Source organism: Crassostrea angulata, chromosome 10, assembly GCF_025612915.1.
Source record: "Crassostrea angulata isolate pt1a10 chromosome 10, ASM2561291v2, whole genome shotgun sequence".
NCBI lineage: Eukaryota > Metazoa > Mollusca > Bivalvia > Ostreida > Ostreidae > Magallana > Magallana angulata.
The window spans coordinates 21296284-21316765 of NC_069120.1; the positions used below are offsets into that span (position 1 = coordinate 21296284).

The window sequence follows — 20482 nt, forward strand, 5'->3', positions numbered from 1 at the left end:
TTGATTTTTTCCAAAATATAACGCACTTTGAAAACTTTTTTCAAAGTGCGTTGCTACATACGTCATATCTTGCAAAATCTGCGAAATCTGTCTGCAGCATCCCTAAAGCTCCAGTTCTTTCCAGAGGCGACAACGACGGTCGTATACCAGTGCAGACGAGCAATATGGTCGTGTTCGATTTCGATTATTTTACTCTGCAAGGCTGTCAGAAAAAGATATGACCCTGGGGATCAAATTTTCGATTACAAACAGAAGTCAGATGCCCGTTAAAAAAAGTATAATCTCCCTTAATTGAAATTATAGAAGATTTCGAATTCTTAACGTTTACGTAATTACTCTTGAGTGACGCTTACGATGCAATGTGAAGTTGCCTACATACTAGTATCCTTCAGAATGATGTGTATGAAATGCTTCAATTTAATTTACTCAAAATTTTTTGTTAAAGTTTAACATTACAGCAATTTATAATACGGATGATTCTACACTTTACTGTTACAATCCTGATATATTTTGATTGAATTCAATCAATTTACTGTTTTATAATATGACTGGGTGAAACGTCCACTTCAAAATAAAAAAAAAAAAGTTGCCAGACTGGATATTTAATTGGATGTTAGACTTCCCTCTGTTCTGTTGGTGTCTAATATCTGGACTCTTTGCGATGTTTAGGCATCGTAACCGGGAGTGGGAAGGGGGGGGGGGGGCTTAGCCCCTCCCCCGTTCCGCACTTTTTTTTTCAAAGATAGAGATAACCATAATATTTTTTTTTGCTTGTCAAGATTTCTGATAAGTCTAGCCCCCCCCCCTCCCCCCACTTTTAATTTGATTCCGATGCCACTGTATCTTTCGTAATTTCATGCTGATTTTTTTCTCTATAATAAAGTAATCCCTTGTCGACCTATTCGATTATATACATTATAGATTGAAAGCTGATATGTAATCGGCACTTGAATAATTAATAACACTCGACTATTTTCGACATGGGAATATAAAGAAAATTATTTCATAAAATTGTGAAGTTCCCTTTTACCAAGTAGCATTCCTATTGATCATACATGTATTAAACCTGTACTGAACGAAGAACGCACCGTTTTAATGTCAACATTCAAAATTATAAGCATGCAGTTTGTGACAATTTGATATTATGTGGAGACATCGTCATTACTTGTGGGGATAGATCTAAAAGCTAACGATATCGATATTTATTCGATCCGTTCCGCTCTTCTGTGTAGACTCTTAAAGTCGAGAGCGAATGAATATGTTATGAACTTGTATCGCTATGATATGTTCGACTCTTGGTCATACCTGTTAAAATGTCAAACCAATCAAATCAACATCCTTAATAAAGCTTCCTTCTACTGGATATTCCCCATCGTTGTTGACAATCAGCTCGATCCTCTATAAATATTGCAACTTGTTCTGAAAATAACAAATAATAGATTTACATCTAAATATGGACAACGATAGTTCCAGTTTTTCTATTGAAACAGCAGAGTCGCCATCTATTGTGCCACCCGTGCTGCTGTGCATTCTTGGTGTGGCTGGGAACGCCATTGCTGTGGCCGTGGTGTGCTGTGCGGTTAAGTCTGACCAATGGCAACCGTTCTACCGCTTCGTGTGCGGACTAGCTCTGACGGACGGGCTAGGAGTGATGCTGGCAGTGCCTTTCGCCATTCACCGTTACGCTACAGATTTTGAGTACACCTATTCCCAAACAGTTTGCGATTACATGGCGGTTGTACAGATGTTCACGATTATCGCCTCCGCGATGATCGTTTGCACGATGTCACTGGAACGATTCATGGCTATCGTGTTTCCATACGTTTACAAGTCTATTCAAAAAGGAAACCGAAGCTTAGTGATGTTAGTCTGTGTCTGGGCTTTGTCTGCTTTTCTATCGTCTGGTCATCTTATGGCGGGAAGGCACAGCAGACTTTTCTATCCAGACTCCTGGTGTTTTGTGAATTTTGTCTCTGACAATTCTACGGATTTTGTTTTCTCTTTTCTTTACGCGTTGACGGGGCTTTTCTTGTTGATTACCACATTCGTAACGAACGCGATTCTAGTGGTTGTAATCATCAAAAAGAAGTGCTCTAAATCTTCATCATTAACCGCAGACAGGCATGGGACACACATCATCCTGTTTCTTTTCTCCGTGGTTCTTCTGTTTAGCATCTGCATTTTACCTATACTAGTGAGTATTTATAAGAATTTTCAATATGATATCGGTATGGCATACACTGCATGATATTGTTACAGATCATACATACAAATGATAGCGTTGTTAATTCTTGAAATGACAAGAAGGTTATAATCGACGATAGAGCAGATACCGTTCTTGGCGTCCACTCGATATTGTGTGTAATAATCGTGTAAAAGGCGTATGCATTAAGCACCGAATACCGATACTGTACCCTACATACACTCATACAATGTAGTCGGAAACTCCTCTTGTAGAAGAGTGTTCAAGACTAGGTATTGGTTTCCGACGATGGAAAGCAATGCGTGTTTTGCAAATGAAATACATTAAAAGAACGAAGCGTCCATTAAGGTGTGATGCAAAAGACTTTCACTTCGTATATCGTAAAAAATTAGGAGAAGCCATCGGTTTTTGAATCGGTATTTACAATCAACAGAAGTGTTAAAGAAATACGGTAAATAGCCATTTCGGCTAGGTACATATCTATTCCGGCTAGGTACGTGTATTAATTCGCGATGCATGGTTTCCTCGAATCACAGATCAAGAAAATAGTTCGAATGGATGCATGCACCTTCACGAATACTTTTATTTGGCAATTTGAAAGTCTTAAAAAGTCACGGGTACTTGTAAAATTGATATATTGATATTATCGCGCATGAAATTTAAGGGATATATAAAGTATTAGATGGGTAACAATACCGATCAACGTATTCTGAAAACTAGAATCACCAGCGAGATCTTATTTGAAAAATAACATGTAAGCTTGTGTATTAACATTTCCTAGCTAGTGTCTTTGACTGTGATAACACTACGAATCAAATACTATAGTACAGTTCACTAATGATGCAAATGACGTACTGTTTGGGCGCAAGGGGGTTTGAAATGAAGATGATGTAAATCGTCAATAATTTAATATTTAATCGATCGTACAATTGCTGAAACTTATTTAAATATAAGTAATAAGGATTCATTCTTTCAATATTATGAGGTGAAATATTTTGGTCAAAATCAACTCAAATTTTTTATCAGAATGATTCCTTATTCCTTAAAGAAGTTGCCCTTCACCGAAAACAAAAACAATTGACATTGTATCAATTTTAATCAACCGCATATTGCTGTTCTTTGATTTACTGATCAATAGTGAGCAGAAAAAGGGGTATCAATTAATCAGCTTTGAATGCCAGTCACGTGTCTATTCTTTCTTTCGGCGTATAGATGAATATGCTGCAACATCTGATTGGGATACACGAGAGTTCGCCATCCTTTGAGTTACTTGGTATAGAGATGGCCACCGCTAACTCGGTTATCGACCCTTGGGTCTACATCATCTTCCGCAGAGAGACGTTTACTCTGATCCGCAGGGCCTATTACACGTGCACGTGTACACGTATGCCGGTATACAGCTCGGAGGCCAAACAAAGCACGGACTGTACCCAGCCCATGAATCGGGAAAATGGCGATCTTGATAAAGAGGAAGCATAAAGGGATTGTCAATGACACCCGGTGTTGGAAAAAAAAAACAAGCAAAAATTCAATTTTTGTAAACAGTTCTTGCTACTATAGTCTTCGAAAGAACAAAGTTTTGTTTGCAAGTTAGAGACAAAAAGAACATATGTATGACATTAATGTAAAATGTTTATGATAAGTTCATTTTGTACCTACACGTGTAGTGAAAATTAAAGAACAATTTACATACGAATGTTTGTTGGGATTACTGTTGTAAAACGAACAATGTTCTTTTTCATGAACGTTATGGGAGTTTATCAGTTATAGATATTAAACTACTTCTTTAAACATAGTCACTCCCGGCGGATGTATACAAAGTAGGTCCAGCCTTTGTACTACTATGCTAAATAGTACTTGGAGGAAGCAAGGCGATGGTGAATTTCATAAAGTAGTTAACTGTGAAGTGTTCTGTTCTTTTTTCTTGACCGTGCACGTAGAACGAAATTCTAATTCATCATGGATATCGCATTATTTAGGGGAAATTATATATAATTTAATATAAATGACATTGTATGGCGCAGTTTAATATCCAAGTAAAAGTAGAACTAGTAATACATGTTTCCTAGTTAACTAGAATCTAACTACGTAACGCATACAAAAGAGACACATCAAAGTACCACACTGAGATGGATATTACTTTAAAAAGTTTTTTTAAGAATTACAAATCTGTCATACGTCAAGGTTTTTGTGCTAGACGTTCAAATGAAAAAAATTTGTGGCAACATTCACTTCTCTTAGGAGTCATGTCCATATAGGCCGATAAAGTATGCAAATCAACTAACTGTAGATTTTCTGATGATTTCATATTATTATGCAATTAACTTTCACTTAGGTTTTCCTAGTTTAAGTGTGTCTGGCCTTAAGTATCTGCTGAACAGCTGAATTTTTAGCTATCCCGCACTTGGTGGCGACTAGTTCGGCTGTAAGAACGTATTTGTGTATACATGTATATGTAAAAGAAATTTGTTCATCCTTTTTACCATTATTCTACTGTCTGTTCAGAAGAGCCAGTAACCACTTACATTATAGCATACGTTCTGCTGAACAAGCTTGAATCGCAGAATCCCCCCATTCAGTTTGCCTTAATTTCAATTAGTAAATCCGATGATCTTTTAGAATTATTTTAATCAAGAGCTTAGACTTTGGGTAGTTATGACAAACAGCAATTTGAGTAGGTCTATCTATTTCAGTGTTGGCCATTCAGCAATGGCTCTTTGAAATCGACAAGATGTGTGTGGCTTTTGAGCTAAAACTAAGCAGTCTATGCATATTTCACTTTAACCAGCGTCATTTTTAATTTGATTTGAAGCAAGAAAAAGATAGTTATGTCCTATCGAAAGTCTAAAGTCTTGTTTAAATGGTTTTACATTTTGTAAAAAGCTTGGATACGAATATAAACTACTGGAAAGGACGACCACTTACTGTTCAGTCTCTATTCCAATCGTCACGATCGCGAACAAAGTCCTTGCACTCGACACAGATTCTTCTCAAAACATTTCTCTAAGAGAATGTTATAAATAACAAACACAATCAAAGTCCTTCAACACAGTACATCGGATTGTTTTGGACAAAGTATACTTAGTATCTGCATTTTATGCGAGTCAGAAAAAGCAGCTGAAAAAGTTACAAAAAAATACCGAAATTTAATCGAATCCATTGTAATACACAATTTGATTGAATAGGACAGGTTATATCAAATTGCATTATATAATGGGAGCTTTTGCAAGTAATTATACCTTTAATGATTAACAAGAAAGTTAAAAACGGACGTATTATAACTTTATATTCGGTATCAATTAATATACACTTTTATAAATAACATGCACAGCATGTAGTAGATTTTCGCTACTTAAAATATCCTTAATTACTTGTTGATCAACATCTAATATGTTTTTAAAACATGTAAGTTTTTTTCTGTCTTATTATAATGGCAAGATATCTATGAAAATACCCTAATTTGTTTTGTTTTGAATGTCGTGATATGTTAAGATTATGATATTATTAAAAATATTTTTTTTCTCATAAATATCAATTTTTACTGATATTCGTATACCGAACAAATGAGTTGACGTTTTCTTGAGTTCTTGTGCACTTCTATTAATACATTTCAAACACTTAACATACATTTTAAGACAATGGACTACTTGCAGTGCCCTTTTGGGTTGTTTCTTTGTCAAGTTCTTAATCACAAATGTAAACTTTTGCCATCAGTTGAATGATAATCATAGAAATCATGATACAGTTGGCTCTGTTGCTGGTGGAAGTTTAATCTACAACATCTTTAAAAGAAAGAAATATTTTCGTAACCTTAGATATAAAGGAAATATAACAAAATACATCAAAATGGTACAATTGAAACCCACAAAACGACCAAACAAATGGAATTTACCAAACACAGAGAAACTACATGATCTTTTTTTGTTTCACAGTCATAGCTACGGAAATAAAGCACGGTTTAGTTAAATACCAGTAATTTAATCATTCTCTTTCTTGTTTCGGATCAGAAGTTGAATGAACAGCAAAATTACGTCATATTAGGTTTTGGAATTAAAAATCCCCGTAGATTATATGTACCTGTTTACCGTGATCAAGTGTCGAGTAGAAATCGACCACCAGTCATTGTACAATATATGTAATACCAGTAAATCTTTGTTATCAGAAAGAAAGACCAACCCGGGATCATGGTTTTGCAATGAAATGTTCATAAGTATTTATTTTCATTCAAAGCAAACTTTTGGGTATAACATTCCAACAGTATATTTGAATTTGCCCTATAGCTTTATACCATACATCTGTCTTTGTTGATGCAATACATGGAAGTCCATTTACATTTACATGTCAGAAAAATGGAGTCATTAAAATGTCAATCATCGTCATTTAAATTTAAAAACCGAATTGGGGAATTTTGAATTTTTCTTATCTGATAAAAAATGTCGATCATGAAGGCGCGTAGTTTTGTTCCCTTATTCGGCCTACAAATATTGATATTGGATTTTAAGGATATTATTCCACTGCAGATGATTATGCATATAATTGTTTAATACTTGTGTGTACGTTAGCACCATCAAGAAAATCTTAATCGCTTAAAGAATTACAAGGAATCAATCAAGAATGGTTAATCTGCAATAAGAGGGTTCAAGTGAAGGTGATTTATACTCTCTACTTACACGGAATGATAGCATATCAAAGAGTGAATCAGAAATATTTCAATTGCGGTTTTTTTTCACAAAGAAATACAGTAATTAACAAATATAAAAATTAAGCTATAAAAATAATAACAGATTGCTGATGAATAAGACTTACACTGATACAGATACATGACAATTAGGACCTGACACATTACACAAGACTATAGTACCTGACACATTCAGAGAGATCTAGTACCTCTGGAGAGGCACTGAGGAATATCCAGGGTAGTTGTGGACTTTAGACTGGGTCCAATTTTCAATCGGAACCGAGCGGTACCCACCATCACACTCTATCTTATTTTTCCGATGCAAAAGCTTCTGTGTTCCCACAAGCAGAGCGTGAAAAGATGTCGGCTTCTGTCTTGCGGGAATTGTAATTGTTGACTGTGTCAAGTTCCGACTTCCCAGTAAATTTCTAGGTCTTGAATCCACACGCGGTATTGTAGTTGTGTCTAGTCTCTTAATGGTGTAGTAACTACTCCTAAGCTCGCTGTTTGGGTCGTAGTCCCCGCGACTGTTAGGACGAAAACTGATATTGAAAACATCGGTGTCCCGTTCGTTAGAGATCTTACCCTTTTTAGTGTCCTTTCGCTTCTTGTTTGGCGGGGTTTTGCTGTAGAAAGTGACGTCACACTCATTCGCCATTGTTCTACTGACAGCACTCATCTCACGGGAATCCGGAGATATTCCCGGAAGTTTATTGTACGGTAAATTCGCCTCTTCTGCAACGTCAAAACTTACATTTCTGTCCTCGCGGACTTCACCAATATCAGGGAAGAGAGTCTTTGATTTGATGGAGGAAGATGAAATCACGATTTCCCGATTATGTTCTTCTTCCACATCTTTATCTACATAATAGTCCCAGGGTTTGTACTTTTTCTCCTCGTCAAACTTCTTCCGTGCGTTTTCAGCCTTGAAGAAGATGTCCAAGGGATGAACACGTCGAAAAACGGGTTTATTGACGGGTACCTTTTTAATCCGCTTTTTGGGGGGTTGTAAATGGCACCTTGGTTGCTTTTTGTTGGCTGCATTACCCACAGCCTCCCGTGAGGGCAGTGTCCGACTTCTGGTCGACTGACTAACCAGTTGTTCTCGCAGGAACGACATTTCTACGTTGAGTACCAACTTCTGTCGCGATGGCAGAAAGTCGTCAAAGGTCGGGCTGGCCGTGATGGTGGTTGAGGTAACAGACATGACTCCGGGTGCACCGGTAACTTCTTTATCACTTTATTATTAAAAACAGACTTATCTTATCCCTCACAAAGGCGCAAATTAAACTTTTTCGCAGAGACGAAAGAATCAGACATGCTTCCCTGTAATAACCACACAAATGAACATGGCTAGCACAATGCCTTTATTCCACCCGTTGGTGCCACTGTTCATAACCCCGCTATTATATAAGCATACGGCACTCGATGAACACCCATATTTTCTTTGGGGTGTACGAAAAATTCCTCCTAGTTTCCGCGCGATATTAAGAAACCGTTCTTTGTAACACTTTTTGATCGTCTGTCTGGGCCACAAAGGTTAAATCAAACAGATGAAAGTCGATTTGTCTAATCCCCTTAATAACACGCGTAAATACAATATGTTGTGTTTTGTTATACCAAAACGTGGCTGGGCTTAATGCTTGTCTTTTCAAAGACCTTATCCAGCTTACCTGTCCAATGCGTGTAAAAACTAATTAATAATTTTCTGATATGTACAACATTGAACAACTGTGAACCCTCCGGAGCCGTTCGTATTTGAATTCAATTTAAAAACTTTTAAAAACTTTCTCCGATTAGAGGTTAAGTTATAAAGAGAAAGCAAATGAGATTAATTTTAGCAAGTGAGTGTTGGAATGGGATACAAATCTGGTAATTGCTCGTGTAATTGCAATAAGTAAGTGACCAACCGTTTTAAGCGATACCAAAGCGGTTAAGGACGATATTGTATTGATAACATTTCTCTATATTCATTGGAAGTGTGATTTTATCAGGGTTAAGGCGTTTTTTATATGACCGTGAAATTTAAAATCGCACCTGTCTTACAAATCTCACCTTCAATTACCTAAATACATTTAATGCAAAACTTAAGATATGAAAAGTTATATACAGTGTACACTACTTTTCCTTTTCTATGATTTCTTCTTTTTTTTACACAGTTCTTAAGAGGAAAACATTTCCTAAGAGAACCCACCCCCAACCCCCCCCCCCCCCCCCCCACCAAAAGAAAAACCAAAACACTCAAACAAACAACCTCCCCCCCCCCCCCCCGCTCCCAAGCCCCCCCCCTCCAAAAATAGACCCCCAAAAACACGTATAATTTACTCACAAGAGACCAAGTAGTCTAAAGTTGATAACCAGTCTATTTATTATACAAATCTACTGTATGCCTATCCTCAGCCTAGTGAGATTACGTCTGTTACATATTGAACTGTTATCAGTAAACATTGCATAAAAGTGCAGATCTGTACTGTTCTTCACTGTTATATAGTTTACTTACCTGGCACTTGTAAAATGTCACTTATGTACATGTAAACACAACGGATTGAAAGGCAGAAAAGAACTTTTTTTCGGTTGAGGCTTTGGTTATCTTTAATCAAGAATGGAATGTCGTTTTTTATGACTGTTGATCATTAAACTGGGTTACAGATATTGTAGCAATACGTATATACAGAATAACATGCATAAAAGAACGCACATGCAGTATAGTAGTTAATGGCTCAGGAGAATCAGGCGTTCTTGGATTTGAACGTTTTAAACAGCATTTCCACATTGACCAGCGCACCACGCATTTTTCTCAAAATGGTGGTGCTAGTCCGAAAATGTTTTAACTATTGCACAAATATTATAGCATGACAATTCGGCAAATGTCAATCCTAAAATACGTTGATATGGGGGTAGAAGTGCATAAAAAGTTAATAATAATAAAATATCATCATGCGCTGTGTAATCATTTTTATAAAAGGACACCATAATCTTCACTATCAGCTCGTTAAGTTTATTAATGTTAGAAGTTTTGAAAAAAATATGTTTCTTCAATTTGAAAAAAAATATGCATTGTATAATATGATGAAATTCCTCACAAAAAAATTGCTAAGCACTTCTCTGTCAATATTATTCCATAAACCATTTTTATACAGGAAATTGGTGAAAACAGATTCGTATCTTTGAACCTTAAATCTTGATACTAGATAGATCCAATAGATGTATTTTTATAATGAAAGTTTGGTTTAAAAATTATAGCATCAGTATCTTTTGATGGTGACCGATTGACATTATTATCCGGTACCTGATACATTTTTTTGAGACTTGAGAGAAATGCGATGTTGTTTGGGGTGGATGGGAGGATGGGGGTAAGTTTATTGGATAGGGGCTATAGTTGACAAAGGGGTAAGCTATATAAAGTTCATCCTGGGCTCTCCTAACAGGACAGAAAGGCACATTATCTCTCTGTAATTTTCGGAAGGAAGGGATGGGGTGAGATGGTGGCAAATAACGCGGTGGATGACAAAAATTTTAAGTATTTATCTAACTAGCCTATATCAAAAACTATTTAAAGTGTTTTCTTATATATATGTATATAGTTAACTAATGTTTAAGTTGCTATGTAATGACAACATTTAAAGACCGATCATGGACATTTTCTATCCATCTAAAAACATATATATAATTTGTTTCAGTTTCTATAGCGGAAAAACTATATTTTCATGTTCCCAATGTCAGCAATGGTACTATGGTACAATATACTGTAATCAGAAGAAATCCATTTATTTTGTCGTTTTTTTTTTATAATGTAAAAAGGTAACTTCATTTGATGGTAATCAAATGTTATATGTAAAAATAATTATAATATCTTGTCAGTTAATCAAACACTTTCAAAAGCCATGTGAAGTGACTACTATAGTATTTAACTGATTTACGATTCATTTTAAACCAGATAAAATATATCCCTCATAAGGTTACCAAATGAAAATACCGAAGACGCATACTTGGGCAACGATAAGATAAGTCTGTTTTGTTGAAAGAGGAACAACTCTATTTTGTGTTATGCAAACTCTTCTGTTTCGGGAAAGCAGAAAAGCTTATTTTGCGGGAAAATTTGTGAATCTGATGCATGTTTACAACTAATTTTTTGCTGTAAACAGACCTTGTCATGATTTGATTTAAAACGCATTAGGTAAATATGTCTTAAATTAATGCACATTGATTTCAGAGTATGAATTAATTGCTTTTAATTTGTGTAGTTAAAAGTAATAATTGTTTGTCATTTCGAATTTTCTCATCGTTTATTATATGTTATCTTTGAGAAGTTGTTGCTCGGTTGACCAAACCATGAGCAACACTGCATACGTGTAAACATAACGAACAGGAGTGCAGCGTGTTTTTATGATATCCATTGACTGTAAGCCTCCGAAGGAGTCGCATTCCTTTTTGCTATGCTAGCTTTTGCATAGCTGGCTTATTCAATCGTGTGGATTTAATTGACATTTTTGATAAAAATTTGAACTGTCATGGTCAGTTTAGTTTGATTTATAGTGAGTTCAACATAGACAAGTGCAAGTAAGGAAACTGTATTTTCAAAGAGTTCTCAAATACTTTTTGAGCTGCATGTTTTGTAGTCGGTCCTCAATTATGAAGAAACTTCTTACCCTGGTGTTAATCACCAGACCAAACCAAGTCCTGCTGGGAATGAAGAAAAGGGGATTTGGCCAGGGCAGATGGAATGGGTTTGGAGGGAAAGTCGAGAAAGGAGAAACCATACTAGAGGCAGCCAGAAGGTTTGATTAAATTAGGCCACAATTAAAAATATTTCAGTTTGTCCAAACCCGACCCATGATGACTGGGTGTGGGTAGGTAGGTAGGCAAATTCTTTTTTTTTTTTCAGAATTAGCATGAAGATATTGAAACACTGAGTATATCTTTTTCAACATCATACCTTTGTAGAGACAATCAAAAGCCATGAATTTAAGACCTGTATATACATGTATTAGTCTATTATACTGAATTAAATCATTCAACAATAAACTGAACTTTTGAAGTCCACTTTTACCACGACTTTGTCCGTTTTCCGCATGCCGATCTCATCAGGATCGGCAACCTCGTCAAACACATCATTCCATGTCTTTTTACTGTTGAACCGATAAAGCCTATTCGACACAATGGGCTTTATTTTTTTGTTTACTTTAAGAATAACAGACAATGACAGCGTAAAAAAAACTGTCTGCCATCTTCACGTTTACTTTCGCTAAATTAGTAGATAAAAACGAATGCGGGACGGTTCGCCCCGAAAGACCTTTCGCTCCGAGACGTTTCGCCCCTAGATGTTCCTATTAATTATGTGGTAATTATGCAGTAAACTAATTAACACCATTAACTTCTAGCTGGACATTGAGGGCCTCCAAATTAGTTATAAAAAAGGGAAAGCTGATTAGACATTTGATTATGATTGCTTTCAAAGACAATTTAAAAAGAAGGATTTTTAATGCAGTCAATTTTAATATTTTGTATAAATATTTATCTTAAAACATCGCATTAAATATATCGTTCTAAAAAATATATATGATTATTGTGATGTATTTCATATTAATGTTTACTCATTATATTTACTTAAATTAAAACACTGTGTATAAATGAAAAAAAAATGTTTTCCGATGATTTATATATATAACCTGGATAAAACGACACTAAAAATAAGCAAAATTAACAATATATTTTTTTTAATTTTCATTGTTTTCAAGTTGTATATTGTATATATCGTCATAAATTTTTATATGGTGAATTACGATGTATTTCATCATGTCGCATATGTATATGTAACCGCTAGTTCTCATAATTAACACCCGTCTCATAATTAATTTCTCCTCTTTAGCTTGTCATGGAGCGCCTCCAATTTAATTTTCACACCTTTATAAGGAGACCGATTCAGAACTTAATAACGATTGCTAAATAAACATAATTATAAATCTTCACGTGGATAATCGTTTTATACAATATTAATGTTATCAGTGAATGTGCCACAATAAACATGATCATATGTTTTCAATAAAGTCAATATTAATGACACGCATATATATCTATTTCTAAATATTTATCTAAATATTATTATTTTTAAAACATCGCAATATATATAATAATGTATATAATAAATAATATAGGTGCGAAACGTCTCAGCGCGAAAGGTCTTTGGGAGCGAAATGTCTCAGCGCGAAACGTCTATAGGAGCGAAACGTCCCATTACCATAAAAACCGAGAACATCGAATATCGATTTACTTCGTCTCCTACACGCTTTCTTTTAATCTTAAACACTGTCACTTTCAAACGCAAAGATGACAACATATAGTTTTATACGATGACAGAGCGGACACGAAAAATATCTGAAAAAAAAAAAAATTCTTCCAAAAAACGGCAAAAAAAGAATTTGAGTCGGCGGGTTTTTTTCGGGTCGGTCGCGTTTGGGCAAACATATAATCTTTTTATTTTGGCCTTAATATTGAAACTGATTTTCTATTTATCACTGTTTATTTCAGTCCAACACATCACAAACCTTTTTCTTAAATGCTTTCTAATCTGCATGCTTCATTTCTTTCAGAATTTTCATGGGATGTTTTTAGCGCTTTTTTTTGCATTGATCACATTAGAATTTTGTTTTTAGCTCACCTGAGCTGAAAGCTCAAGTGAGCTATTCTGATCACATTTTGTCCGTCGTCCGTCTGTCCGTCCGTCCGTCTGTCCGTCTGTCCGTCTGTAAACTTTTTACATTTTGAACTTCTTCTCTAAAACTGCTTATCCAATTTCAACCAAATTTGGCACAAAGCATCCTTATGGGAGGGCGAATATAAATTGCAAAAATTAAAGTCTGATCTGTATTCAAAGCGGAGAAAACCTTGAAACTGTAGAAAAAGGGGGGTGCATTTTTAAAAATCTTCTTCTCAAGAACTACCGAGGCAAATTCAACGTAGTTTAGCATAAATTATCCTTATGGGAAGGAAAATATAAATTGCAAAAATTAAGGGGTAATTTTGTTTCAAATCGAAGTTATTACGAAAATAATAATAAAGGAAAGGCGTGTTTCAATCGGGCTCGGCATCTGGTAAAATGGGTAGGCAAGACTTGGCCTGGGCAAAACAAAAGATTTGCAGTTATTAATCTGCCAATCTCATTAAAATTTCAGGATATTTGATGGACTAGTATATTTGTATTCGCTGTAGATATTGCTGCAAAATAATGCGTGTTTGGAATTGCCGATTGCCGATCTGCCCCGGCATTTATTTTGCCACGGCCCGGGTTTGCATACCCACTTTACCAAGACTCGTATTCCATACTTCTAAAACGAGGTTCTTTGTTTAAAGCAGCCATGACATTATACGAAAAAGGGTCGATCTGACTATGATGAATTTGCTTGTTGTGCAACAGTTCGCGTATGAAGGGAAGTTTTGAAACATGAAAAATATATTGGTGCCGATTTTGTGAAGTAAATTGAGGCTAAATATTTCAATGCGTTGACAGTTTTCACACATGACGTTGGTGTTAGCTTGTTCTGATTTTCGTTTCGTTTTCATTATTTATGCTTTGTAACCTGGAAACTATCGTCTGTATTTCGTGATTTTTACGTATCAAATCAATCAGAGACTTCGGTAAATCAAACAGTTACGTTAACTGTTTACCTGCGCAAATTAAGCAAAATCTGATGTAGGGGTACTGAAATACAATTCATTCTATCGGTAATTCGGCATTATCTTTTGCGTAATGGTAGATTAATGCAATAGGTTTTGTTGAGATGCTCGGCATTTTCTCTAGTTTATTCAGTTTAAATAGAGTTTGATATCGCTTACGGAAATATGTAGGTATATCCATGTATATATATATGATTCATTTCGAAAAAATAAATTGTGTTCTTTATTTGTTATACATGTAGTGCATGTTGTTTACAATTTCTATTTACTAACCATATTTGAGTGTTAAGCTTCGAATTATAAGCAAGATACAGAGATTTGCTCACAATTCTATGTTTGTACACAGATCTTAAAAGCTAAAGATTAAAAAAGTATAAAAAATTGTCAATATTTATTACGAAAATTTTCAAAATCTGTTCTTCCAGAAACCCACTTATTGAATTGTAAACTTAACCTTTTTAGCTCACCTGAGGATGGGGCCACAATGGGGGGTCGAAGTTTAACATGAATATATAGAGTAACTCTTTAGAAATCTTCTTCTCAGAAACTAATCGGCCAGGAAAGCCGAAACTTGTGTGGAAGCATCCTCAGGTAGTATAGATTCAAAGATGTGAAAATCATGACCCCTGGGGGTAGGGTGGGGCCACAATGGAGGGTCGAAGTTTAACATATGAATATAAAAAGTAAATCTTTAAAAATCTTCTTCTCAGAAACTAATCGGCCAGGAAAGCTGACACTTGTGTGGATGCATCCTTAGGTAGTGAAGATTCAAATTTGTGAAAATCATGACCCCCGAGGGTAGGGTGGGGCCACAATGGGGGATCGACGTTTTACATAGGAATATATACAGTAAATCTTTAAAAATCTTCTTCTCAGAAACTAATCAGCCAGGAAAGCTGACACTTGTGTAAATGCATCCTCAGGTAGTGTAAATTTTAAAGTTGTGAAAATCATGACCCCCGGGGGTAGGGTGGGGCCACAATGGGGGATCGAAGTTTAACATAGGAATATATACAGTAAATCTTTAAAAATCTTCTTCTCAGAAACTAATTCGCCGGCAAAGCTGGAACTTGTGTGGAAGCATCCTCAGGTAGTGTAGATTCAAAGTTGTGAAAATCATGACCCCTGGGGGTAGATTGGGGCCACAATGGGGGATCGAAGTTTAACATATGATTATATACAGTAAATCTTTAAAAATCTTCTTCTCAGAAACTAATTAGCCAGGAAAGCTAAAACTTGTGTGGAAGCATCCTCAGGTAGTGTAGATTCAAATTTGTGAAAATCATGACCCCTGGGGGTAGGTTTGGGCCACAATGGGAGGTCGATGTTTTACATAGGAATAAACAGAGTTATTCTTTAAAAATCTTCTTCTCAGAAACTAATCAGCCAGGAAAGCTGAAACTTGTGTGAAAGCATCCTCAGGTAGTGTAGATTCAAAGTTGTGAAAATAATGATCCCCAGGGGTAGGGTGGGGCCACAATGGGGGGGGGGTCAAAGTTTAACAAAGGAATATATAGGGTAAATCTTTAAAAATCTTCTCAGAAACTAATCAGCCAGATGATTCTTTATAATTGTTAAGACTTTGGCCCCAGGACAATTCTTTGGCCTCACGAGAAGGTTCAGAGTTTGATGTACGTTTATATCCCATATATAAACTATTGTTAGGGATCTTTTTTAGATCTGCAATACTCAACATATGATATGACTATAAAATCATCCTGTTAGAAAAGGGACTAATGATTATAAACATAAGAATATCCAGGGGAAAATGGATTTTATTTATACAGGATTTACATGAATTATTGTACATTGTCCAGATAGTTTGTATTATGACTCCATTGAGCTGATTTTATCATACCTCTTGTTCCTCAGGTGAGCGATGTGGCCCATGGGCCTCTTGTTTAATGTTGAAATTAGGACCTCACTCAGTGCATGTAATTAACTTTAAATTTCTAACTATTCAGATCTGGTGTGCCATTGCTTACCACTGGCTCTCAGCCTATGATTTTAGGGGTGCGGGTCTTAATGAGTACTATAGCAATACCTATTATTAATTTGAAAAGAATCCTTTTACTTTCAGAAAAATGTTATTTGTAGAAAATTTTCATTGGAATTTTAATGCAATGTTGAGGAAAAGAATTGATTTAATTTTGTTTTATATTAGTTTTTAACTTTATGATACTAGTGGAAAGAAAATTTATATCAAATTTGTTCTTGTTTAAAAATCTGTTCTGCCATTGAAACTATAACTTCAATTTGGGTTTTATTTCATTAAATTGCCATGTTTTTTAATGGAAATTTATTCTTTGTTTTTGTAGGGAACTCTTTGAAGAATCCAGTTTGAAATCGGACGACTTAAAAGAGATTGGGCTGATTGACTTTGAATTTGTTGGTGATCCACAAATTCTAGAGGTCCATGTCTTCACAACTTCAAAGTTTGAAGGGGAACCAACGGAAAGTTCAGGTATAATATCACACTGTACAGTTTAAAGATCTTTAAACATACATATATACAGTAAATTAATACAGCAAAAGTGTAAAGATTGTATTATTTTGTATTAATTTTAAGATTCTGTAGATTGTACATGCCTGCTGAATAGTTATATCGATCACTTTGTATGCCAACCCACCACTTAAACTGCAGTTCACCCTGTCTTCTGAATCTTTCAAGATGAAGAATTATTTTTGATCAAGTGAAGGATGAGGAGTCATTTAAATTATCTATAAAATATTATACGGTATTTCTGGGTTTTTTTTGCGTGTCACAAAATTTGCGAGTATGGGGAAAAGCTGTAACATTTTTGATTTGCGTCAGTCGTTTTTAGCGATAGAAAATAATACAGAATATAATTGCTGCATATTCAATTATTTGCGATTTTAAAGTGGTCACGAAAAAAGAGAAAATTAGGTCATCATGAAAATACTGGATATACAGTAAACTTAATTTTATGTCCCATAATCATGTCGATAATCAATTTTGTTATAGAATAATATTCTTAATACCATACTATTTAATTGAAATAGGTACTAAATATAGCAAGAGAAACATTCTCTATTAGCAAGACTACCGGGTATCTTAAAATATTTTGATCCTTGTCATTCTGTTTGTCAGTTTCTCTGTCTTTCTGTAAATCTAAAATGTCCTAATGTTATCTCATACATGTAAGTCTAAAACCATTTAAAACAGAATTTCTACTTCATGACTTGTCTCAGAGCAAGGTCTTTCTTTAAGCTTTTGTAACTAATTAAAAGATGATAATTATCTTTAACTTTGTAAAGACGCCAATTTTTTTTTTTATAGTCGTAAGGTCAAAAGGTCAAAGTCACAAATTAATACATATTTAAACCAAAATTCTGTCAAAAGTGGTGTACTTTTGGCCCCTATGGTTTTTGGGCAGAGATATATGGACTGCCATACATTAGCTGATTTTTTGCAATAAACCTACATATCTTTTTACCAATTTGTCTTGTACTAAATAAATAAACATTTTAAACTTATACAGCCAAAACTTTTTTTATAGAGTTTATGCAAGGATGTATTGAGTTATTCCCCATAGATTAGGCACCTACCAAGATAATCAATACATACTCATATTCAGGGCATAAAATTGATTTCATACATTGTAATAAAAAGTGCACATAAGTCAGTGAAAAAAAAAGGTTTGGGTTGAAACATCCCTGGATCTGGGTTGTGCTTTATTTGTTATAGTCTAAACAATACACTTATTCAATGCATTACACTTATATTTAGAACATGTCATTGTATTTAGTGGACACCCTGCCTTTTAATTTTTTGATCATATAAATACAGGCCATTAAATTTTTTAAACATTTTACAAATAACAGTAGTTACAAAGACAACCGGTGACCAGTAATGTTGTCGGGGAGGCTTGGTTTGAAATTAATTGATAAATAATGTAATATTATTCTGTACTATGTCATTGAATGTTCTGTGATTTATCAATGGCACAAATTGCATCATGCAAACATTATGATAGTCATTGCATACTGTGGGATATGGGTAATCAATGTTCGTTGGGAATCAATTTTTGTGGATTTTGTGGGTCACCCTTATCCTCGAATTTACATCCCCACGGCATTTGTGTCATTTATTTGTGTTTATCTCATTAATACAGGAGTAGATTTACCAATTGAAACTTAATCTGTCAAATTAAGAAAAATTATCAAAAGAACCAAATATAAGATGATTGTTGCATACTAGTATGATATAATTGATATAACGGTGAGATAATTCAGTGTTTTTTGTTGTGATGATTTTGAAATGGACCATTGTTGATGTACAGTCAAACTTCGTTATCTCGAACTAGATGGGACTGTTTAAAAAGTTTAAGATATCAGAGTATTCAAGATATTGAGGGTAAAATATTTAAAAAACAAGTGGTTGGGATTTACAATTAACTTCGACATATCCATTATTTTCGAGATATCAGTGTTCGAGATACCGAAACTCAACTGTATATGATTATCATGTCATTGTTTTCAGATGAGCAAAGTTAACAGTACTATTTCAAGTCTTTAAAGCAAGTTGATTCTGTGTTCTCAAAAATCTTTTATTTATTGTTTAGAAATGAGACCCCAGTGGTTCAATGTCAAGGACATTCCTTTTGACACAATGTGGCCCGATGACCACCTCTGGTTTCCTCTGTTTCTAAGTGGGACAAAGTTCAAAGGGTACTTCCTGTTTGAAGGCCATGATAAAATCCTGAAACAAACATTGGACAAAGTTGACTCTCTACCAGATGAATGAGGGATATGTACTTCAGTAAAAATGTATTTTCCAGAATAACTCTCTACAAGGTGCATAATATACAAGTGTATGAACCAAGTTTACTTTTGTCTAAGCTTATATTTTTTGAATTTTTTATCGTTGGTTACAGTATTGGACTTCTAGTATATAATCATACATAATGTTTTAGCAGCCATTTTGATTAATTTTTTTAGTTTTACTTTACTGATCATCTTGATCAGTATTTTTATTTTAGATTTATGTTAACCATTTTTGTTCATGATTTCTAAGTAAAAGAACTGAATATCTTATCCTTAAAAGTAATTGTCCTGTGTTGTTTTCTTTAAATTAACTGTTAAGTTTCCAATTTCTTATACTTTTGCAAGGGTATATATGTGAGAGAAACTAATCTATTATTATGCCCTGCCAAGTATAGGACTGTTGCATTATGAAATTTGTATTGTGTCTGTCTTCCATCCATCCATTCTTGAGTCCCCTGATTGTCTATCACACTTTGCATTTAGCAGAGTGATTTTTTTTAGTTTCAAAGAAACATTTTAGAGTTTTGTTTTATCAACCTTGTAAGATTTATTATTGAAGAGCAGCTAACCTGTGTCATATGAACTTTATGACTGTGGCTTCACTTTTCCTTACAAATTTAAAATCATAAAATGGTTATTGATAATGAGCTTAGATATAGCTAATATTTATCAAAATGCCCAGTGGTTGTAAAATTATATTTGCAATAATTCAGTTTTTTAGATCACTTCAGCTGAAAGCTTTTCTGATCACTTTTTGTCCGGCGTCCGTCTGTCAGTCCTTAACTTTTTACTTTTTTCGACTTCTTCTCCAGAACCACAGAGCCGATTCAACCAAACTTTGACACAAAACATCCTAAGGTAAAGGGGATTCAAATTTGTTAAAATGAAGGGCCATGTCCTTTCTCAAGAAGAGAAAATTAAAAATCATTGAAAATTTGTTGTTATTTTTCAAAAACCTACTTCTCAAAAACCATTTGGCCAGAAAAGCTGAAACTTGTGTGGAAGCATCCTCAGGTAGTGTCCATTAAAGTTTGTTCAAATCATGATCCACTGGGATAGGGTGGGGCCACAATGGGGGGTCGAATTTGTACATAAAAATATAAAGAGTAAATATTTAAAAATCTTCTTCTCTGAAACTG

The 20482-nt window shown here is 34.7% G+C and overlaps 2 protein-coding genes across 2 annotated transcripts; both read left to right on the plus strand.

The window, feature by feature from the left end:
* Positions 1 to 1393: 1393 nt before the first annotated feature.
* LOC128167187 (prostaglandin E2 receptor EP4 subtype-like) lies at positions 1394 to 4119 on the plus strand. The gene is made up of 2 exons (XM_052832760.1): positions 1394 to 2194; positions 3416 to 4119. Exons 1-2 carry the CDS (start codon positions 1454 to 1456, stop codon positions 3680 to 3682), a joined length of 1008 nt encoding a protein of 335 aa, XP_052688720.1. The 5' UTR covers positions 1394 to 1453; the 3' UTR covers positions 3683 to 4119.
* A 6820-nt stretch (positions 4120 to 10939) lies between these two features.
* On the plus strand, positions 10940 to 20234 carry LOC128167808 (oxidized purine nucleoside triphosphate hydrolase-like). Its single transcript, XM_052833726.1, has 4 exons — positions 10940 to 11058; positions 11501 to 11659; positions 16874 to 17019; positions 19142 to 20234. Exons 2-4 carry the CDS (start codon positions 11514 to 11516, stop codon positions 19321 to 19323), a joined length of 474 nt encoding a protein of 157 aa, XP_052689686.1. The 5' UTR covers positions 10940 to 11058; positions 11501 to 11513; the 3' UTR covers positions 19324 to 20234.
* The last annotated feature ends 248 nt before the right edge of the window (positions 20235 to 20482 follow it).